Here is an 18,961-nt window from a genome sequence, read left to right as displayed (position 1 = left end):
TTTTGGTCTTTTTATTGCCCATTTTCATGCCAAATTTTGTTACAGCTGTTATTCAGTTTAGTTATCCTGGAGACTTGTGATATATATATATATACTAGGGGGGATCCCACCCCCAGAGTTCCGGGCTGGTAAGACAAAAAACCTGACATAAAAACATTTCAAATTTTGGCTTATCTTTTTATATATATAGAATAGATATATGTGGTTAGGACTAAGACATTATCAGCATAAAGCAAAGAGCTAAGTTTGATATCTCTAATTCTAATATCAGACCTAATGCCACTTTCTTTCATTATGCATCCTTGTCTTGCCCCCCTGATTTTATATCAAATGATTTTCTTGTATTTCCTTCAATTCTAACTGCTGACTTAGAACTTAAAATATAGACTATGTATTGCCATGTTTAATGTTCCATTTACCCCATATATATTGTTTTGAAAGCTTTTCCAGATCTACAAAACTTAAGTACCGATTCTTGTCATATTCTCATGATTTCTCAACTATTTCTTGACAACATTTATTTGGCCTGAAGCCAGTTTGTTCTTCTCCAAGTTTCTCTTCCACAATCTTTCTCAACCTATTTTCAAGGCATAAATCTTACTTGGAACACTTAGTAGAGGAATTTGTCTGTAATTCTCACATTCAGCTTTATTCCATTTTTATAGATGGGAACTATTAGAACTTTACTCAAATCATCTGGAATTTGACCTTCTAACCAGTCCCTCTGAATTATACTACTGCAAAACATTTACACCTCCATACTTAAGTATTTCTGGTCAAATATCATCTACTCCAGCTGCTTTTTCACATTTCAAGTTTTTTCTGTCTCAAGTATTGATATGTACTCCTCTTTGCATTCCTCTTAAATGTTCTAGTATGGTTCTAGCACTTCTTGTTTCATTTAAAAGTTTTCCATTGTAATTATCCCAGACATCTAGGATATCCTTATCTTCAGTTTACATGTTACCTTTGTCATCTTTGATTCCTTTTAAAGTACTCTTTCCTTCATTTCTAAGATTTTTCAATGGCCACCAGAACATTTTGCCACCTTCTTGCTATTTATTTTCTGTATTCTTACCAAAGTCTTCCTGTGACTTTTGTTTATTACTTTTACACATAACTTAGTTCTCTTAAATTTTTTCTGCATTCTTTTAGTACATCTGCTGACTTATTTGCTAGGAACTTTCAGTATGCTTTCTTCTTTTTCCAGGACTACTTCTTTAATTTCCTGTATTCACTATGGTGTTCTAATTTTTTTGGAGACAACTTCACCACATGCTTCCTAGCTGACTCGGTGTTTTCCTCGGAGTTTGCTAGGCTCAAAAGTTTTTAAACTGGTGTTCATTTTTTCTTTGGTAATATTTGTATAGTTGAGCTTACAGTTTACCTGTAAAAGCTGCTCAGTTTCAATGTAATATTCATTTTTATCCTAGTTAGTACTAAGCAATGGTCACTTTCAAATCCTCTACACACTCTGCATCTTGAACCAACATGAAACATCACTATCCACAACGACATAGTCGATGAAGTGTTTCTTATTTTTTGTATCTTCTCTCCACATGAAGTTTTGCACATCTTTATGCTGGAACATGGTGTTAGTATTGACTAGTCTGTGTCATGAGCAGAAATCCATCAAATACTTACCATTATTATTAGCTTTGCCCTTTTCTCCAAATTTTCCCAAATCGTTCCTATATGCCTGGTGGAATTTATTTCCTGCTCAGTTGATGAGATCTTCAACAAGGGCCTCTTTTTCTTTTTTTTTTTTTTTTTTTTTTTGTCAGTTGCCTGTTCTATTGACTAGAAAGATTCTTCTACTTCTTTCTTAGAAGAGCCTTCTGTGGGACTATACGTGCAAAAAAGTTTCATTATCCATTTCTCCATCATTCTATTTGAAATTGCTTCCAATCAAGAAATTTATCTTCATGTTTGATGTTGAATACTATCACTACTCCTTTATTTCCTTGATCATTATTGCATGAATATAACATCCTATACTTATTATTTAGTAAGATCTCACCTGATTTTGTCTGCTTTGTTTCAGTAATGCCAGTTATGTCTGAGCAGTACTTTTCCAATTCTTCTGCAATTTTGATTTCCCTTTCATTCATTTCATTAATACTCCTAATATTGATGATTCTTATCTTCAGTTCTTCTTATGCTTGTTTTATTCTTTGTCTTCTAGATGTTGAGTTGGAGTTTGTTCCAGTAACTGATCTCTGACTTTTCACTGTTCATCTTGGTTTCAGTGAAGGCCTTGTTTAACTGGACAGTGTCCCAGCCAGCATGCAATTTCATCATATTGTATCATCATATGCATTTGTAGTTTAAGCCAATAGTTTAACTGAGTTCTGAATTGCCAGCCCATCTGCATTTGTTCAGTACCTAGCAGATACCTACTACCAGGTATCTGCACCATGTGAAATTGAGGATTGAACATTGGTTCTCTGCATTCTTGAAAGGCAATGTGGTCTCCTCCTAGTTATTTGCCTTTAACTCTTAAACGACTGTGAAGGAATATTTTAAAAAGAATTTAATAAAAAAAAAAGCTGTAAGCAGCATGCCCATGAGCAATACAGCGAAAAAGAGTGAAAAAGCAAAAATGACGTGATTCCTCCTCCCCATACCTCTCTTTTTTCCTGGTTTTCACATTTCCAACCTCTTGTTGAACAACTTGTTTAGCCAGTTTCTGTCCATTGTTGATTAAAAGTTTTTTCATCAAATTTATTTCATACATCTATAAACTGCACAGCATTCCTCCTGTTACAATCTTTTCAATGACTTATTTGCAGTCATAATCCTTCTTCTCAGTTAATTCTTATCATATCATGGCAGCAGACTTGGTCTTAAATCTCTCTCTCTCTCTCTCCTGTTTCTTTTTCCAGCAAATACCTTCATATTTTCTCATTTCATTTCTCACCTTTCAAATCATTCGTGCCTGCTAAACCAATGAGCTTGTTTACTTCTCTTTTCAAAATAACAGTTTCACTAGCATTCTTGATCTTTACTCCCTGGAAATATGTTTTCATCATATACTTATCAAGTACACCTCTTATCATCGAATTATCAATACAACTCTGTCTCTTTGGAACCATTCATGTTGGATATCCCTTCAAGTGCCACTAATGTCAATATATTTTCATTTCTGCATTTACTAATGCTAAGAACTTATTATTGTTATTCCTGATGATCCAGGCATTAGTTAATATGCATACTAATCATCGATCAAACTTGACCGGTTCACCTAAGGCAGCCTGAGTCGCTTTCTTAATAAAATTCCATATTCTACTGTTGCAAGCATTTTTCTTGTCAGTTACAACTAATCCTGCCATTTGGGACCATTCCAGTAAGATGTTGATCCCTGTGTCCTAAGTTTGCTATAATTGCTGTTTTTTTTTGTAGATCCACCTATGTCTCCTCTTAACTGAGAAATCAACTTGTTTAGTAACTTTTTTAGAAAAATATATGGTCTCTTCCCCCATTCAGAGGAAAAATTACTATATTTGTCATTAATTTAGACCTCTCATCTTAAAGCACACATCTTGACTTTTATGCAACCACGTTAGTCATATTTCATACCTCTGAATTTCCCTGAATGTATTTGGGTACCCAAATACATTCAGGAAAATTTGCTAAGAGGATAAATCTGATAAATGACACTTTTATAAGAGTTATTTATTATAGTATGTAAGCATACAAGACCATTTCCTTGTTTACTGTGTGTGTCCTTTTATGTTCTGTTCATCCGATTTAATTTTTTGTACATTGTTAATGTTTCGTAAAATAAAAAGAAAACTTAGCAAAATTAGTCACATCTGTCACATAACTTCAGCTTCTCAGTTTGAAGATACGTGAAAGGGTTACTGACTTCTATGTGTTCCTCCATTCATGCAGTAATCACCATTTTTCAACCATATGAGATTGCACTGGCCATGTGACTGCAGCTTCAGAATGTATTGCAAATAAAACGCCAGCAATTTTCAAATACAATTCTTTCAGCCAGTATTGGAAATATTAATAATATTTCCAATTAAAAATTAGAAAAATTTTAAATATTACTTGATATTATGTTCTATAGAACATGTCAAATAATATTTTTAATGCAAAAGTTTAGTCGCTAGAAACAGTTAATTAATTGAGAAAAAAATCGAGATGAGATTTTCATATGACAGTGTTGGTTCTTGTTGGTAGCTCGCCTATGAAATGATTTTTTAATAAAAATGTATGAATCAAAATTTATATATATTGATGTATAGGTGTACTTGAAATACATTATGGATACAGTTTGTTTTCATCTTTATGAATCAAATACATATATGTTTTTTTATACATACTTGATTTGAGCAATACAGATATGTTTGGCTTAATAATAAAATAATATTCCTTTCAGAAATCTTCATTTTTAATTTATTCATTCATGCATTTTAAAGAAATTGTAATATCCTGATTGAACAGATAAATGCTTATATTACAGGTTAATCATAGGCATATTAACAACAATAATCTTACATTTTTAATAATATAGCTAATGTTATGTGGCATGCAAGAGATAGATATTGAAGATTGGCAGCGTAACACCATCTATCGCCATTATACACGTAATAACAAACAGATAATTTGGTTCTGGCAGTTTGTTCGAGAAATGGATAATGAAAAAAGAGCAAGGTTGTTACAATTTGTTACTGGTACATGCCGAGTTCCAGTTGGAGGTTTTGCTGAGCTTATGGGTGAGTATTTTTAACCTTTTATGTGTGTGTGTGTATATTGACAAGGAATTATATTCTTGTTTTAATCCTTTACCTTAGCATATAAGCAAACAAAGTTTGTGTGAAAGTATATGCTTACATATTTGTTTACACTTGGGCAAAGAATTAAAACAAGAACATAATTTCTTGTCAAATATAATATACTTTCTAACCAGCAGAAAAACTTTTCATATATAATATATATATATATTATGTGAATTCAACTGTGAAGGGTTGTAAACCTATAGTGCATTAGTACTCCAGAAACCCTGCTCTAGAAATCAAATGTTGAACTTTCACTCCTGGCCTCCAGTAAGCAGGGTAATGAAATTCAGCTCCCACTTAATGATATTCACAAAACAACCACAGTGGGATTCTAATGCTGCCATCTGTTGGTTGTAGAGCAGATATATCATCCATTCAGTCAAACAGACTGACAAATACAAGGCATGTTCAAAAAAAGACCAAACTTTTGCTATAAAGACTTTATTGCTCATTTTAGAACATTTTAAGCACTATCCCCTTCAAAGCAGTCTCCTCTGCTGGGGATTACTTTGATCATTCCCAATGTTTCTTCCATTGTTGGAATGCTTCCTAGAATGCACTTTCTGTGCAGTTTTCTTATTGCATTTTCCTGAATCTCCTCTATAGTCTGGAAATGACATCCTTTTCAAAGTGGGAAACAGTAAAAAGTCTGGAGAATAGAGTGGATGGGGCACAATGGATGTCTGATGTTTTGTGATTGTCGATTGATGCATTGTCATGGTGTAACATCCGTCTGATTTTTCCACAATTCAGGCCTCTCCCTGTGCACAGCAGCCCTCAAATGTGCAAAAATTCCCAGTGCAACTCTTTGTTTACCATCTGAAGATGTGGTACAAATTCATAATGGACAATGCCTTTCCAATCACAAAAAAACACAACCAACATCACCTTGATCATTGACTGACTCATCCATCAACACTTAAACCACTCATAGCACTGTGTTGTCAGTCCATGGCACACACAAACACACACACAGCTTTTAATTCACAATTATATATACTACTAAAACACACATATGCATATACCATTTTCATCTAAAAATAATATAGCTATTTACCATTATGATGCTGAATATTGTTCAGTATCTAATCTGCATATATCCACTATCATTGATTTGTATTAACCGAGTTATGTTGCAGTAAATGAAAATAAAAAATAGTACATTTAAATTATATTTCACATATATGAGGTGTGTCAGGGGGGGAATCTGGAAAGCTATAACACCTAGAACAAAAATGATATTAAAGCAACCACAAGAAAGAACATAAGTTACCTTCATAACTGCTACTAGTATATTCTTTGTTGTGGTTATATCAGTTTCTTTAATACAATTTTTGTTCTAGGTGTTTATCAGAATTTTCCAGACCTCCCCCTCATACTTTCTAGTTATATTTCATATTATACTTTCCAGTTAGGCAATACTTAAGGATCAAGCCAGAAAACTTGGAGGAGATCTCCATACAGCATTTGGAAATGCAAAGAACTGACTGGGTTTCTGATCTAGTTCACCTTCATATGAAGCATCCCATTAGTGGGCTCAACCAGAAATTAATGATGGTACACCATGATGAGATTTTATGCCAGCTGAGGTATAGCCTCAGTTAAACAATACCAATTCTGTTTTCATCAGCAAACAGTGAAAAGCCAATTACTGGAACAAACACGTCAGAAGAATTGAAGATGGATGCCAGTAATGTAAGAAGTATCATTGGAAAGGAAACTGAACTTACAGAAGAACTGGGAAAATACCATATGGTCACAACTGGAGTTACTGACACAAAGAAGACTAAAATAGGTAAGATCCTACTAAATAATAAATATAATATGTTATATTACTTAAATTAAGGGGATATTAAATCCCACATAGTTTAAAACCGAATAAGAAACTCAAAGATTGGAATCAGAGAGTTTCTTGCCGAAAATAGTAAACTATAAAGTATCGGCGACACTAGCGTTAGCAAAGGCAAGTGATCCTAGTACGTAGTACAATACCGGGCAACTCGTTGCAAAGGTGGGGGAAGTTCAGATCGCTATTCTTAGGTATTTTCCATAATGTAAAAACACATTTCCTAGGAAATGTATGCTGTTATTACATTATGGAGGGAGGTCACTACCCAGACCGGTTTCAGCCTTTTTTGAGGCTTCATCAGTGAGTAGCTAGACCTAATAATACCAAAGTGTATAGCGAAAAGAACTTATATACTCTGCGAACGAATTATCCAAACAGGTGCAACCATTAAGTTACTTAAATATAAAGAGCTAATAAGCTTCATTTCGGCAATGAAATTACTTAAATTAAGAGGATATTAAATCCCACATAATTTTAAAACCGAATAAGAAACTCAAAGATTGGAATCAGAGAGTTTCTTGCCGAATATAGTAAACTATTAAGTATCGGCGATACTAGCGTTAGCAAATGCAAGTGATCCTAGTACGTAGTACAATACCGGGCAACTCGTTGCAAAGGTGGGGGAAGTTCAGATCGCTATTCTTAGGTATTTTCCATAATGTAAAAACACATTTCCTAGGAAATGTATGCTGTTATTACATTATGGAGGGAGGTCACTACCCAGACCGGTTTCAGCCTTTTTTGAGGCTTCATCAGTGAGTAGCTAGACCTAATAATACCAAAGTGTATAGCGAAAGGAACTTATATACTCTGCGAACGAATTATCCAAACAGGTGCAACCATTAAGTTACTTAAATATAATACTTTATAGTTTACTATATTCGGCAAGAAACTCTCTGATTCCAATCTTTGAGTTTCTTATTCGGTTTTAAAACTATGTGGGATTTAATATCCCCTTAATTTAAGTAATGTTTTCATTGCCGAAATGAAGCTTATTAGCTCTTTATATTTAAGTAACTTAATGGTTGCACCTGTTTGGATAACTCGTTCGCAGTGTATATAAGTTCTTTTCGCTATACACTTTGGTATTATTAGGTCTAGCTACTCACTGATGAAGCCTCAAAAAAGGCTGAAACCGGTCTGGGTAGTGACCTCCCTCCATAATGTAATAACAGCATACATTTCCTAGGAAATGTGTTTTTACATTATGAAAAATACCTAAGAATAGCGATCTGAACTTCCCCCACCTTTGCAACGAGTTGCCCGGTATTGTACTATGTACTAGGATCACTTGCCTTTGCTAACGCTAGTGTCGCCGATACTTTATAGTTTACTATATTCGGCATGAAACTCTCTGATTCCAATCTTTGAGTTTCTTATTCGGTTTTAAAACTATGTGGGATTTAATATCCCCTTAATTTAAGTAATGTTTTCATTGCCGAAATGAAGCTTATTAGCTCCTTATATTTAAATAATATGTTATATTTATTCAATAATAATAATGCAAAGGAAGGAGTAAAGCATTCAACACCAAACATAAAAATAAATTTCTTGATTGGGAGGCAGTGCAAGTAGATTTATGTGGACTAACTTCAAAAGTGGGAAGTAAAAAAAATGAAACTTTTTCCTGCTATGACCTCATAGGAGGGTCTGCTGAGAAAGGAGGAATTTTTTGAGTCAATTAGTCAATGCAGCTGACATAAAAAATGAAAACACTGGTACGTGTTGGCAACCCAAATAGCACATAGGAAATTAATTTCTTCAGCAAATAGAAAAGTTTGGGGAAAACCTAGAGAAACAGGCAAGGCTAATGATAATGGTAAGTCGTATTTCACTTGTTCAGAATATAGACTAGTCATTACTAACATCATGTTTCAGCATAAAGATGTGCATAAGTTTGTATGGATAGAAGACACAAGAAATAAAAGCCTCAATGACCATGTTATTGTTCATACCATGTTATCATGCTGGTTCAGGATATAAGAGTATACAGGAGATTCAAAATATGAGATGATCATCATTTTGTTTTAAGTAGGATAAAAATAAATATCACATTGAAAACAATATGTAAGAAAGTTTTAAAAAGAATTGAAGTTGATCAGCTTTTACAGTAAACTGTAGACTCAACAATACAAATGTTATTGAAGAAATAATGAAACAGAAAACAATAACCAATCTTTGGAGTCTCATTGGCAAACTCTGAAGAAAGCATTGATTCAGCTAGGGTGGTGGGAGAGAAAAATAAGAACATGATGCAATCTTGAAAAAAGAAGAAAACATGAGCAAAAGAATACAAAAAAAGTAAGAGAGTTAAGTTATGCATAAGAGTAGCTAAACAAAAGTCATAAGAAGACTGGTAAGAATACTGAAGATAAATATCAGGAAGATGGCCAAATGTTCTGGTGGCTATTGAAAAAGCTTAGAAATGAAAGAATGACCAGACAAGGAATCAAAGAAAAAAAAAAGTGTCACGAAAATGTAAGATAAAGATATCCTTAATGTCTGGAGTAATTCCATTATAACACAGCTCAATGAAACAAGCAGTGACAGCGGAGTAGTAGAAAATATTCAAGATTAATGCAAACAGAAGTGCATATTAATACATGAAGTATGGAAACTCTGCTGGAGTAAATGGTATTTCACCAGAAATGTATAAATATTGATGTATAAGTGTTTTTCAGTGACTACACTGCATAATTCAGAGGTCCTGGCCAGAAGGTTGAATTTTAGAAGATTGGAGTACAGCTCTTATACAGGGTGTCCCAAAATTCACGCAAGAAGTAATTTTGATAGAAAACACAGGTTTTTAATTAAAAATTGTAATTTCTTATTGATTCATAAAGTATACAGTATAGGGTTATGCATGGAATAGCATATCGGATAAATGGTCTCCACGGCTTTACTGGCACATACGCACTCTTTTTTCGATATTTTCCATGACCGTTTTGCATAAATGTGGCTGAATTTCGTTGATACAGCACTCAATTTCCTCCTTCAAGGCGTGGGTGGTCATGGGCTTGTTGGCATAAACCTTAGACTTCAAAAAACCCCAAAGAAAAAACTCCAACGCCGTTAAGTCACATGATCTGGGTGGCCAATTCTGATCACCAAAACGGGAAATTACACGACCAGGAAATGACTCATGCAGTAATTGAATTGTTTCTCGGGGTGTATGGCATGTGGCACCGTCTTGTTGAAACCACGTCGTCCACATCCATAACTTGCAATTTAAGCACAAAAAACTGGATTATCATGTTGCGATAGCGAGCACCATTAACTGTTATTGCCTTACCAGCCGCATTTTTGAAGAAGAATGGACCGATGATGCCTCCAGCCCAAAATCCGCACCAAACTATGACACGTTGTGGATGCATTTGTTTCTCAACAATCACTCGTGGATTTTCTGAACCCCAAATGCGACAATTTTGTCGATTAACGAAGCCATCAAGATGAAAATGAGCCTCATCGCTGAAGATGATTTTGTTCGAAAATTAAGCATCCACTTCTTGTTGTTCCATAATCCATTCAACGAACTCTCTTCGCTGTGTGTGTGTGTGTGGTCAGTAGGCTTCAGTTCTTGAGTCAGTTGAACTTTGTAAGCATAAAGATGCAAATCTTTCATGAGAATACGCTGTAGAGAGCTTCTCGAAATGCCCAATTAAAGACCACGATGCCGAATTGATGTTCCTGGACTCTCAGCAACACTCTGACGAACTGGTTCGATGTTTTCTGTTGAACGACCTGTTGAAGGACAGCCAGAGTGTAATAAGATCAATAATTGATCCAGTTTCCTTGAATTTTTTAATTAATCTTTTCACAGTTGATGAAGTTAAATCACTATTCCGATCATATTTTGTACGAAAATTGCGAACTGTAGCTGCCAAACCTTCATTATTTTTAAAATCTTGCTCAACAATGAAAATGCATTGTTCTTTCGTGTAGTGCTCCATTTTTAATAACTCTGAACTGTCAGCTGTCACGCTGTCTTTTTTTTCTCGTTGGCAACACTTTACCGCACAAATGGCGCTAAATTTAAATCTTGCGTGAATTTTGGGACACCCTGTAGTTCCCATCTATAAAAAAAAAGGGGGGGAGGGATAAAACAATGTGACATTTAAGAGGAATTTCTCTACCAAGAGTTCCGGGTAAGATCGATCCAGGATACATATTTGAGAAGAAGCCAATGAAAATTGTGAAAGAGAAACTTGGAGTTTTTTCACTTCGTTATACTATAAATTAAAGATACCAAGAAATTATATACTTGGTTTAATCCTTTATCCAAGTGTAAGCAAACAAAGTTTGCACCTGAAGTATTTTCAGGATTGGGGCTCTACTTTACTCATGGTAAAGGTGGTATGACCTCACATCACTTGCCTTAGTAATTTAATAATAAGGTGTGACACCTTTTGGCAATTCGTATATGAAAATATTACTTCAATCTTTGTATCATCTTTGGGTCTGGCTCTCACCGAAGAGACCTCAGTACAGGTTGAAACTGGTCTGGGTAGTGACCCTTCCCATAATGCATAGCATTATACATGTCTGCAAGGAGATATGCTTTGCATTATAGGATACTAAGGCAAGTGATGTGAAGTCATACCACCTTTACCATGAGTTGTCCCAGTCCTGAAAATACTTCAGGTGCAAACTTTGTTGGCTTACAGTTGGATAAAGGATTAAACCAAGTATATAATTTTTTGGTATCTTTAATTTAGAGAAATTTGGAGCTTGGTTCAGACCAAATAGAAGTTGTCATGATCAGATTTTCACATTACGAAAAATAGTTGAAAAATCAGGAATATAACAGGGTTCTGTGTTTAAGTGTTTTTGTTCTGGAAAGGGCATATGACAAACTACCAGGAGAAAAGCTGTTCAAAACACTACATGGTATAAATGGGACATTATGTAGAGTGATACATAGTCTGTATTTAAGTTGTAAATCAGCAGTCTGACCAGGTATGATGATACTCTAGAGGAGAAGCTTCCCCAGTGTCTGCTACCCAACGGAATGAAGTCAGCTGACTAAAGCTTGCTTACTTGGTAAGAAAGTTCTAACAACATAAGAACATTAGCGGATGATGAAAAGATAGAAGAACTGGAATATGAAATATTCAAAATAAAATTGGATATAATATAATTAAGTGAAATTGAAAGAAAATCAGAAGAATTCATAACACTAAAATCAGGAATGTACTTTACTGGAAAGGACTAGAATGTCAAGCAGAGAGGAGTAGGTTTTCTCATAAACAAAAGAATAGCAAACAAGGTTATTAAATATGCTGGAATATCAGATCGGACAGCATATATCATAATGCAGTGCATTATCCCCATCAGAACAGAAAACCATTAAATTAATACAAATATATGCACCAGCCAGCAGCTATGAAGATGAAGAAGCAGAATAATTCTATAACAGTGTCTAATATAATACAGCATGATCCTACAGTCTACACAACAGTGTTAGAAGACTTTAATATGCAACTAGGAAAAAATAAAAATGAGCTTGAAAAGTGTATAGATAAAAATGGCATAAGAGAATGAAATGAAAAAGAAAATATGATGTAAACTTTATGATGATGAACCTCTTGAATACTACGAAGACATTTAAAAGAAAAGACTAATTCAAAAATGAAGTCCAAATCGACAAACAAAAAGTGAAACATTATATTTTATCACCTCGTGTAAGAATATTTAAAGATGTTTCAGTCATTAATCAAATAGGCATAGGAAGTGGTCACAGAATAGTTAGAAGGAAAGAAACAATAGAATGAAAAAATTGTGGGATGAAACAGAATAAAACGAAATATGTAAAGATAAATAATGATACATTAGTGGCCATCAAAAATTATACCAAGAAGAAATTGCAAAAAAAAAAAAAAAAAAAAATTATACAACAAAAGAAATAACATGAATGAAAACAGAATCTACAAATTGATAATATACAGGAAAATCTAAATGTAATCACCATCATAAAGTGTACATACAATTGCAAAAGGATCTACAAGCAGAATCACAAGATTATTGGATGAATCTCAGCCTAATGAACAAACTGAATTCAGAAAAGGGTTTAGCACCATCTGTAGACATAAATCAGCTAAGAGAAAAATGCACAGAATTCAACTTACCATTGTACCTAGGTTTTATAGATTATAAAAAAGCCTTCAATTCAGTTAAAGGCTTTTTTACCCAAATTATTCACTTCAGTATTAGAATGTGCCCTGAGTGAATTAGATCGAGTGACAAAGGGATTACTATTAATGATAAAAAAAATAAATTATTTACGACATGCTGATGATATTGTAGTAATAGCAAAAAGTAGGATTATACATAAACTATGAAAAGACTAAAATACACAAATATCAAAAGAAACGAGATAACAAAAGAACAAATAAGCCTTTATCTTAGGAAAAAACCATTTAGATGCAGTCCATCAGCATTATATAAATCCTTCTTTCTGTCAAACACCTGACCACAGATCAACAAATCCTACATCATTTCTTTTGCACAACCTACATATTGATTCATTTGCTTCCATGCCCTCCTCCTCCTGAGTTCACCTCTATCATAGCTTGGCAGGAGACTTACAATCTTTGCCTTCTTGATCTTCAGTTTTGCTTCTACTCTCAGATCATTTGTGCCAACCAAGACAATTAGGTCTTTCGTCTTACCTTTTTGCATCCAGATGACATGATTAATGCATCAATATTTGTGCACAAGGGAAGCACGATTTTGTTACACTTGTGCACATATCCTGATCATTGAGTCTCTGTACATAATTTTCTCCTAGTTTTTCTCATTTGTTTGCTCAGTCTTTATTATTACTTCAGGCCACTTCCTTTTTTTTCATCTCAGCCCTGCTAATGTCTTGCTGTTTCTGCAACTTTTCAATTTCATGCTTTTTCCTCTGAGGGATAACATTGAAGCATGCTATTTCTTATTTATGTCCATTTTCTCCCATATTTCCTCCTCTGCATGTTTTCTATTAATTCTGACATTTTCCATCCTATCGTTGATACTGTCCACTGTACTAATATTTGCTCCATTCTCTTCACCTAAATGGCACTCATGTTTGAAACATTTACTACATGCTCTCGCTCCATATTCAATATTCTTCCACATATCCTCTAATTTTCACAATCGAAATTTCATTTCACAGGCTTCTTTAAATTTGAATTCATACAAGGTTTTTGCATGATGTAAGGAATGGGTATTTTTCCAAATAATTTGGAGTAGGGTATTAACAGCATGATCTTAGAGACCTGCTTCACCAAAATTGTTAAATTTAGTATGTCGTTTGTGTTCTTTTTTATGGATAGGAAAAGCTTTACCAATATAAGGTAAGTTACAAGTACAATGGATATGGTATACTCCAGGGTGGACCAATGGGGAAGAGGATCTTTAGAGGAGTTGAATATGTTTTTTAATTTTATAGGTGGTTTAAAAGTAGCATGAAGATTGTAATGGTGTAGAATTGTATTTATTTTATCTGATAATGGGATAGATATGGTTTCACTGTAATCTATATATGCATTTTTGATGAAGTTTTATGAAGAACTTAATTGATGGTATTTTTACTAAAAATCTCAAGAATTTGGATGGCACACATCCAACCCATTTAAGTTCTTCAACTTCTTTATTTAAGTTTTCTAGCAAACCCTTCTTTAGGACTCTAGCAGTAATTTCGGCTCTTCTTGGCCACCATATATACTGTTTAGTTTATGCGAGAGCATGTTGCTCTCTTAATGATTTGTAACCATATAGTTAATAATAATAACAGGACTCTAGCTTTGATGTAGTAAGCTTTTCACCAGAGGTCAGACCAGTAGTTTTAATGGTTGACCAAATTATTGTGACTTTAGCATACCATCTAAAGTCATCTTTAGCATACAATCATCTTTAGCATACCATCATCTAGTGTATACACTAGATGATGACCTTGATATAAAGATTGAAATGGTGAGTAATTATTTTGGCTTATGTTAAATTAGTTTATGGAAAACCTCTTTAATGGTTAATCCTAGAACAACCCCTTACCAACTTGTATGTCTCAATCATATAACCCCTCTTCTTCCTGTCCACTAGATCCACAAATTGCATTGTCTCATCCTCTCTTCATATTCATCATTCCAGAGATCAAAAATTATTTTAATCATTCACCTTTGAACCCTCTCCATCTCTTCATCCTTTTTAATACCAGTTGACAAAATCTGTTCACAGTAGTCTATATGTGGCCTAATTAGAGGCTTATATGATGGAACCAGAATCTTCTTCTTTCTGCTAATCAGAGTCCTCCACACACAAACTTCATTGCCAGAAGTTTATGTGTTGTCCAGATAGTTTTGGCAATATGTCCTCTAAATTTTAGATCCTTATCCACCATCAGACCAAGATCTCTTATTTCAAAGATAATACCATTGTTGTCGACCCAGTTCTGGATCATCCTGATTCTCACCAGCCTCTCCAATACTTTAATCTGTGTGTCAGGTGTTTAATCAAACACCTTGACACACAGATTGGGCTATAATTTGATTTTTGAGTTCTGTCAACTCCTTTATGAAGCAGTACAATCTCCTTCCTTCCACTCCTTTGGAACTTGATCCTGCACAAGACTCAGATGCCAACCCCCTGGTACATTCCTTCAAAATATATGGTGATATATTATCAAGTCCCACAGCCTTATTAACATCAAGTTTGCTCAGTTCCCTATATACCTCTTGCTCACATACCTATATACCTTTTTCTCCTCCTCATCACCCAGTGCTTTCAAATTCTCCATGATGTCTCATTCACAAGGACAAAAGACCTTTATGAACTGCTCATTAAATATCTCAACTATATCCTCAACAGTTGTCCTTATACCATTTTCTCCAATCAGTGCCATAATACCATAATTGGATTTAAAAAAAAAAAAAAACTGGCTATATAACAAAAGAACTCCCTAGGATTTTTTTATTTATTTATTTATTTTTGCTTCATTCACTAACAACTGCTCATACTGAACTTTTGCTACCCCTGCCAACCAAGCACCCTCCTTGCCTGTTCTTCTTTGTGTTCCTTATGGAATTGATTATTACCACTCCTCTTATGTTACCACTGTAATGCCTTTTTTCTTTGTATTGCATGCTTAATCTCTTCATTCATTCATTTCACACCTACCTTATTTAACCTTCTGACTTTTGGAATACATTTATACATTGCGTGCTACAGCTGCAAGCTGTCTCCTGAGCTTGTCATAATCACCAGTCGTATAGTTCCTCATGATTGGCAATTACCCAGGTGATCACTTTATGGTCACTCTGACCAACTGGAGGGAGATAGGCACCTCATTTATAATAACATGCTCTGATGGTGTTATAAATGAGTGCCCTCTGTTACATACTGCCTGAGATAGTTGTCCCTCAAAAACTCAAGAAACTCATTTTCTTTACTTCCAGTTGCTATCTCATCATCCCAGTCTATATTGTCATAATTAAAATCACCCATAATGATCACCCTTTTTGCATTTGCTTGGTTAATTTCCTTATACATTTCCTGGCCACTTCCCTTCACATTACCAGGTCTATAGCAACATCCAATGAAGTATTTCATTTTACTCACCTCTATCTCGCACCCTACTACCTCAAAACTACTACCACTATTTTACCCTTGCATCTGTACCTTGTATGGACATAATTCTTTTTCTATCATCAGTAACACTCCACCTCCTTTTTATCCTTTCTATCTCCACAAAATGGATCATACCCTTCTATCTCTATTCCTGTCAGGATGGTGTTGTACATTGTGTTTTTCCTATAAATTCACCTTATTCATTTACAAATCTAATCCTAATATTCCTTTAAGTTGTAGAATTTTTTTTTTTTTTTTTTTCAAATTTACTCCTGTATTATCATGTTATTTTCAAATTATACTGATTTATTCTCTTGGTATAAGTGATTATTATTCTATCTCAATGTTTAATATTTACTATCTTAAAATTCACAGCTAATATTCTTTTCACTATTCTACATGGAGTTGATGTTATTGCATCCAGTTTTCATTCCTTTCTTATTTAAGACTGGCAGTTAGAAAAACTAAATCATATAAATTAAAATGCTTTTTGTTTTGAAATTTAATGATTGCCACTCTTCTCCTTTCAGATGATGATCCGTTGTATGATTTAATAACTTCCCAAGATGAGTTATCTAAGCTAACTCCTTTTTTGTGAGAGGGTTGAGATATGGCTTTATAATAGAAATATATTATCTCATCAAATATCCTCAGTCCAGAATCTCAAACAGTTTAATAAGTTTATTTAAGTATCAAAGAAAAATCTTTCCAGAATTGGGAAAATTATGTCTTTGATACTGAAATAGACTTCTGAATGGTATGGAGATAGGGCACATGGTAACAAGTCCCATTCCTTTTATTTTTTTTTTATGAGCAACAGTTGATAAACTTTTATTGACTTGCTTAGGCATTTGCATTGCAGCCTATATGCTGATGTCAACTCATTCCTCAGTTTACCTGTAAAGTTTCTTACATGCAATCCATTAACTGACTAGTGGTGCTGGTCAGCAGCAGATGGCGTTGGTATAGTTGCGGTCAGTTGGTGGATTGTGAGTACTGGAAGCAGAGTTGTAGAGTAGATGCCCTCCCTTGATGAGTCTTTGGACTCCCTGGACTCAAATAATAATAATAATTAGGTCCTTGAGTGATAAAAGTATTTCTGAGCAGACATTTCAACAAATAATTCCTATAATAAAATGCCATGCTGTGGTATTGGCAACATGATTATAACCCAAGTTATAATCATGTTGGAAAGCTACTATAAAAACCTTGATGAGCTATCCACAAATACCAGTATAAATCTGTTCTGTCTCTGTATTAATGAAGAGTGATCTGTATCACTTTTCATAAACACGGGTAACAGATAATTGTGCTGAATGAGCGGAGTTCTTTTTCTAAAACTAATTATGATGACATAATTGATCATCATCAAATTCCTGACATGTACCCTCAAGGAGTGCACAGGATATGATAGTACTACATCAAAAATTTACATCATTACTAACTTCCTATCCTATCTACAATTTTCCTCCAAATCAGTCTGTTACTTGTCAAGACACCAATATTATCATTATTAGATCTTATATTTTTATCGTCTAAGGCACATTGAACCGTATCAATCCACTTGTTTTGTTAATCTTTCCTTGCCCATTCTGTTTAACTGACTACCACCTGAGATTACATCTGCTAACGCATTCCTAGATGCCGACAATGTCAAGTTCTTTCCTGATATCCTCGTTTTTAATATGATATTGCATTTGATGCCATTGCTTCACGTCTTTAATCTTTCTCAGGACTCTCATATCTGCAGTGTCTAGTCTTTGGTCAAGTGTTTTACTTCTGACCCAGCTCTCAGATCCATAAGTTAAAACTGGTTTGAACACTGTCTTGTATACAGCTAATTTAGTGTTCCGACTAATTTTTCTCTTATTCCTTATGAATTTATTCAATTGACTTCCTACGATACCAGCTTTGCTGATTCTGTTGTCTATTTCCATATTTAATTTACCATCTTTACTAAAAATCGTGCTTAAGTAGCTGAAATGTTTTACTTGTTCAGGTTCTCTGTTCACAATGCAGTTGACATTTTCAACAATTCTGCCTATTTTCATTGTCTTTTTATTGCTGACCTTCATATCATATCTATTGCAACAGTTATTCAATTTAGTCAGGGAATCTTGCAAACTTGTAACTGATTTATTTAGCAGTATAACATCATCTGCATAAAGCAAGGGGCTGACATTAACATTCTGCCTATTTTCATTGTCTTTGTCTTTTTATTGCTGACCTTCATACCATATCTATTACAACAGTTATTCAATTTAGTCAGCAAATCTTGCAAACTTGTAGCGGATTTATTTAGAAGTATAACATCGCATAAAGCAAGGAGCTGACATTAACATCTCCAATTTTGATATCCTGTTTAATACCACATTCCTTCATAATGTGATCCATATAGATAATGAATAACACAGGGGATAATGTACATTCTTGTCTCACACCAGATTTAACATTAAACCATCTTCGTGTACTTCCTTCATTCTAACTGCTGACTTGCAACTCAAATAAATACTAAGTATTGCTTGATATAATGCCCCATTGAAACCATATAACCATAGCATATTGAATAGCTTCTCTCTTGGCACCTTGTCATATGCCTTTTCCAGATCGACAAAACTTAAATACAGATCTTTGTTATATTCCCATGCTTTCTCAACTATTTGTCGTAAAGTGAAGATCTGATCCTGACAGCCTTTATTTGGCCTGAATCCAGCTT

General features: G+C 34.2%; 1 protein-coding gene across 4 annotated transcripts in view; it reads left to right on the top strand.

Moving 5' to 3' along the window:
- Positions 1–18,961, top strand: part of Su(dx) (WW domain containing E3 ubiquitin protein ligase suppressor of deltex) — a 436,167-nt gene that overhangs the window by 401,290 nt on the left and 15,916 nt on the right. For all 4 annotated transcript variants that reach the window (XM_090407874.1, XM_090407872.1, XM_090407873.1 and 1 more), the window contains one exon: positions 4,526–4,727. In XM_090407874.1, the coding sequence (XP_090264000.1) occupies positions 4,526–4,727 (202 nt within the window). The remainder of the gene's footprint in view (positions 1–4,525; positions 4,728–18,961) is intronic.

This window comes from Typopeltis vanoorti, chromosome 18, assembly GCF_054136105.1.
Source record: "Typopeltis vanoorti isolate ZY-2024b chromosome 18, IOZ_Tvanoo_1.0, whole genome shotgun sequence".
Lineage (NCBI taxonomy): Eukaryota > Metazoa > Arthropoda > Arachnida > Uropygi > Thelyphonidae > Typopeltis > Typopeltis vanoorti.
The sequence above is the reverse complement of the archived record's forward strand: the minus strand, read 5'-3'. Positions and strand labels throughout refer to the sequence as shown.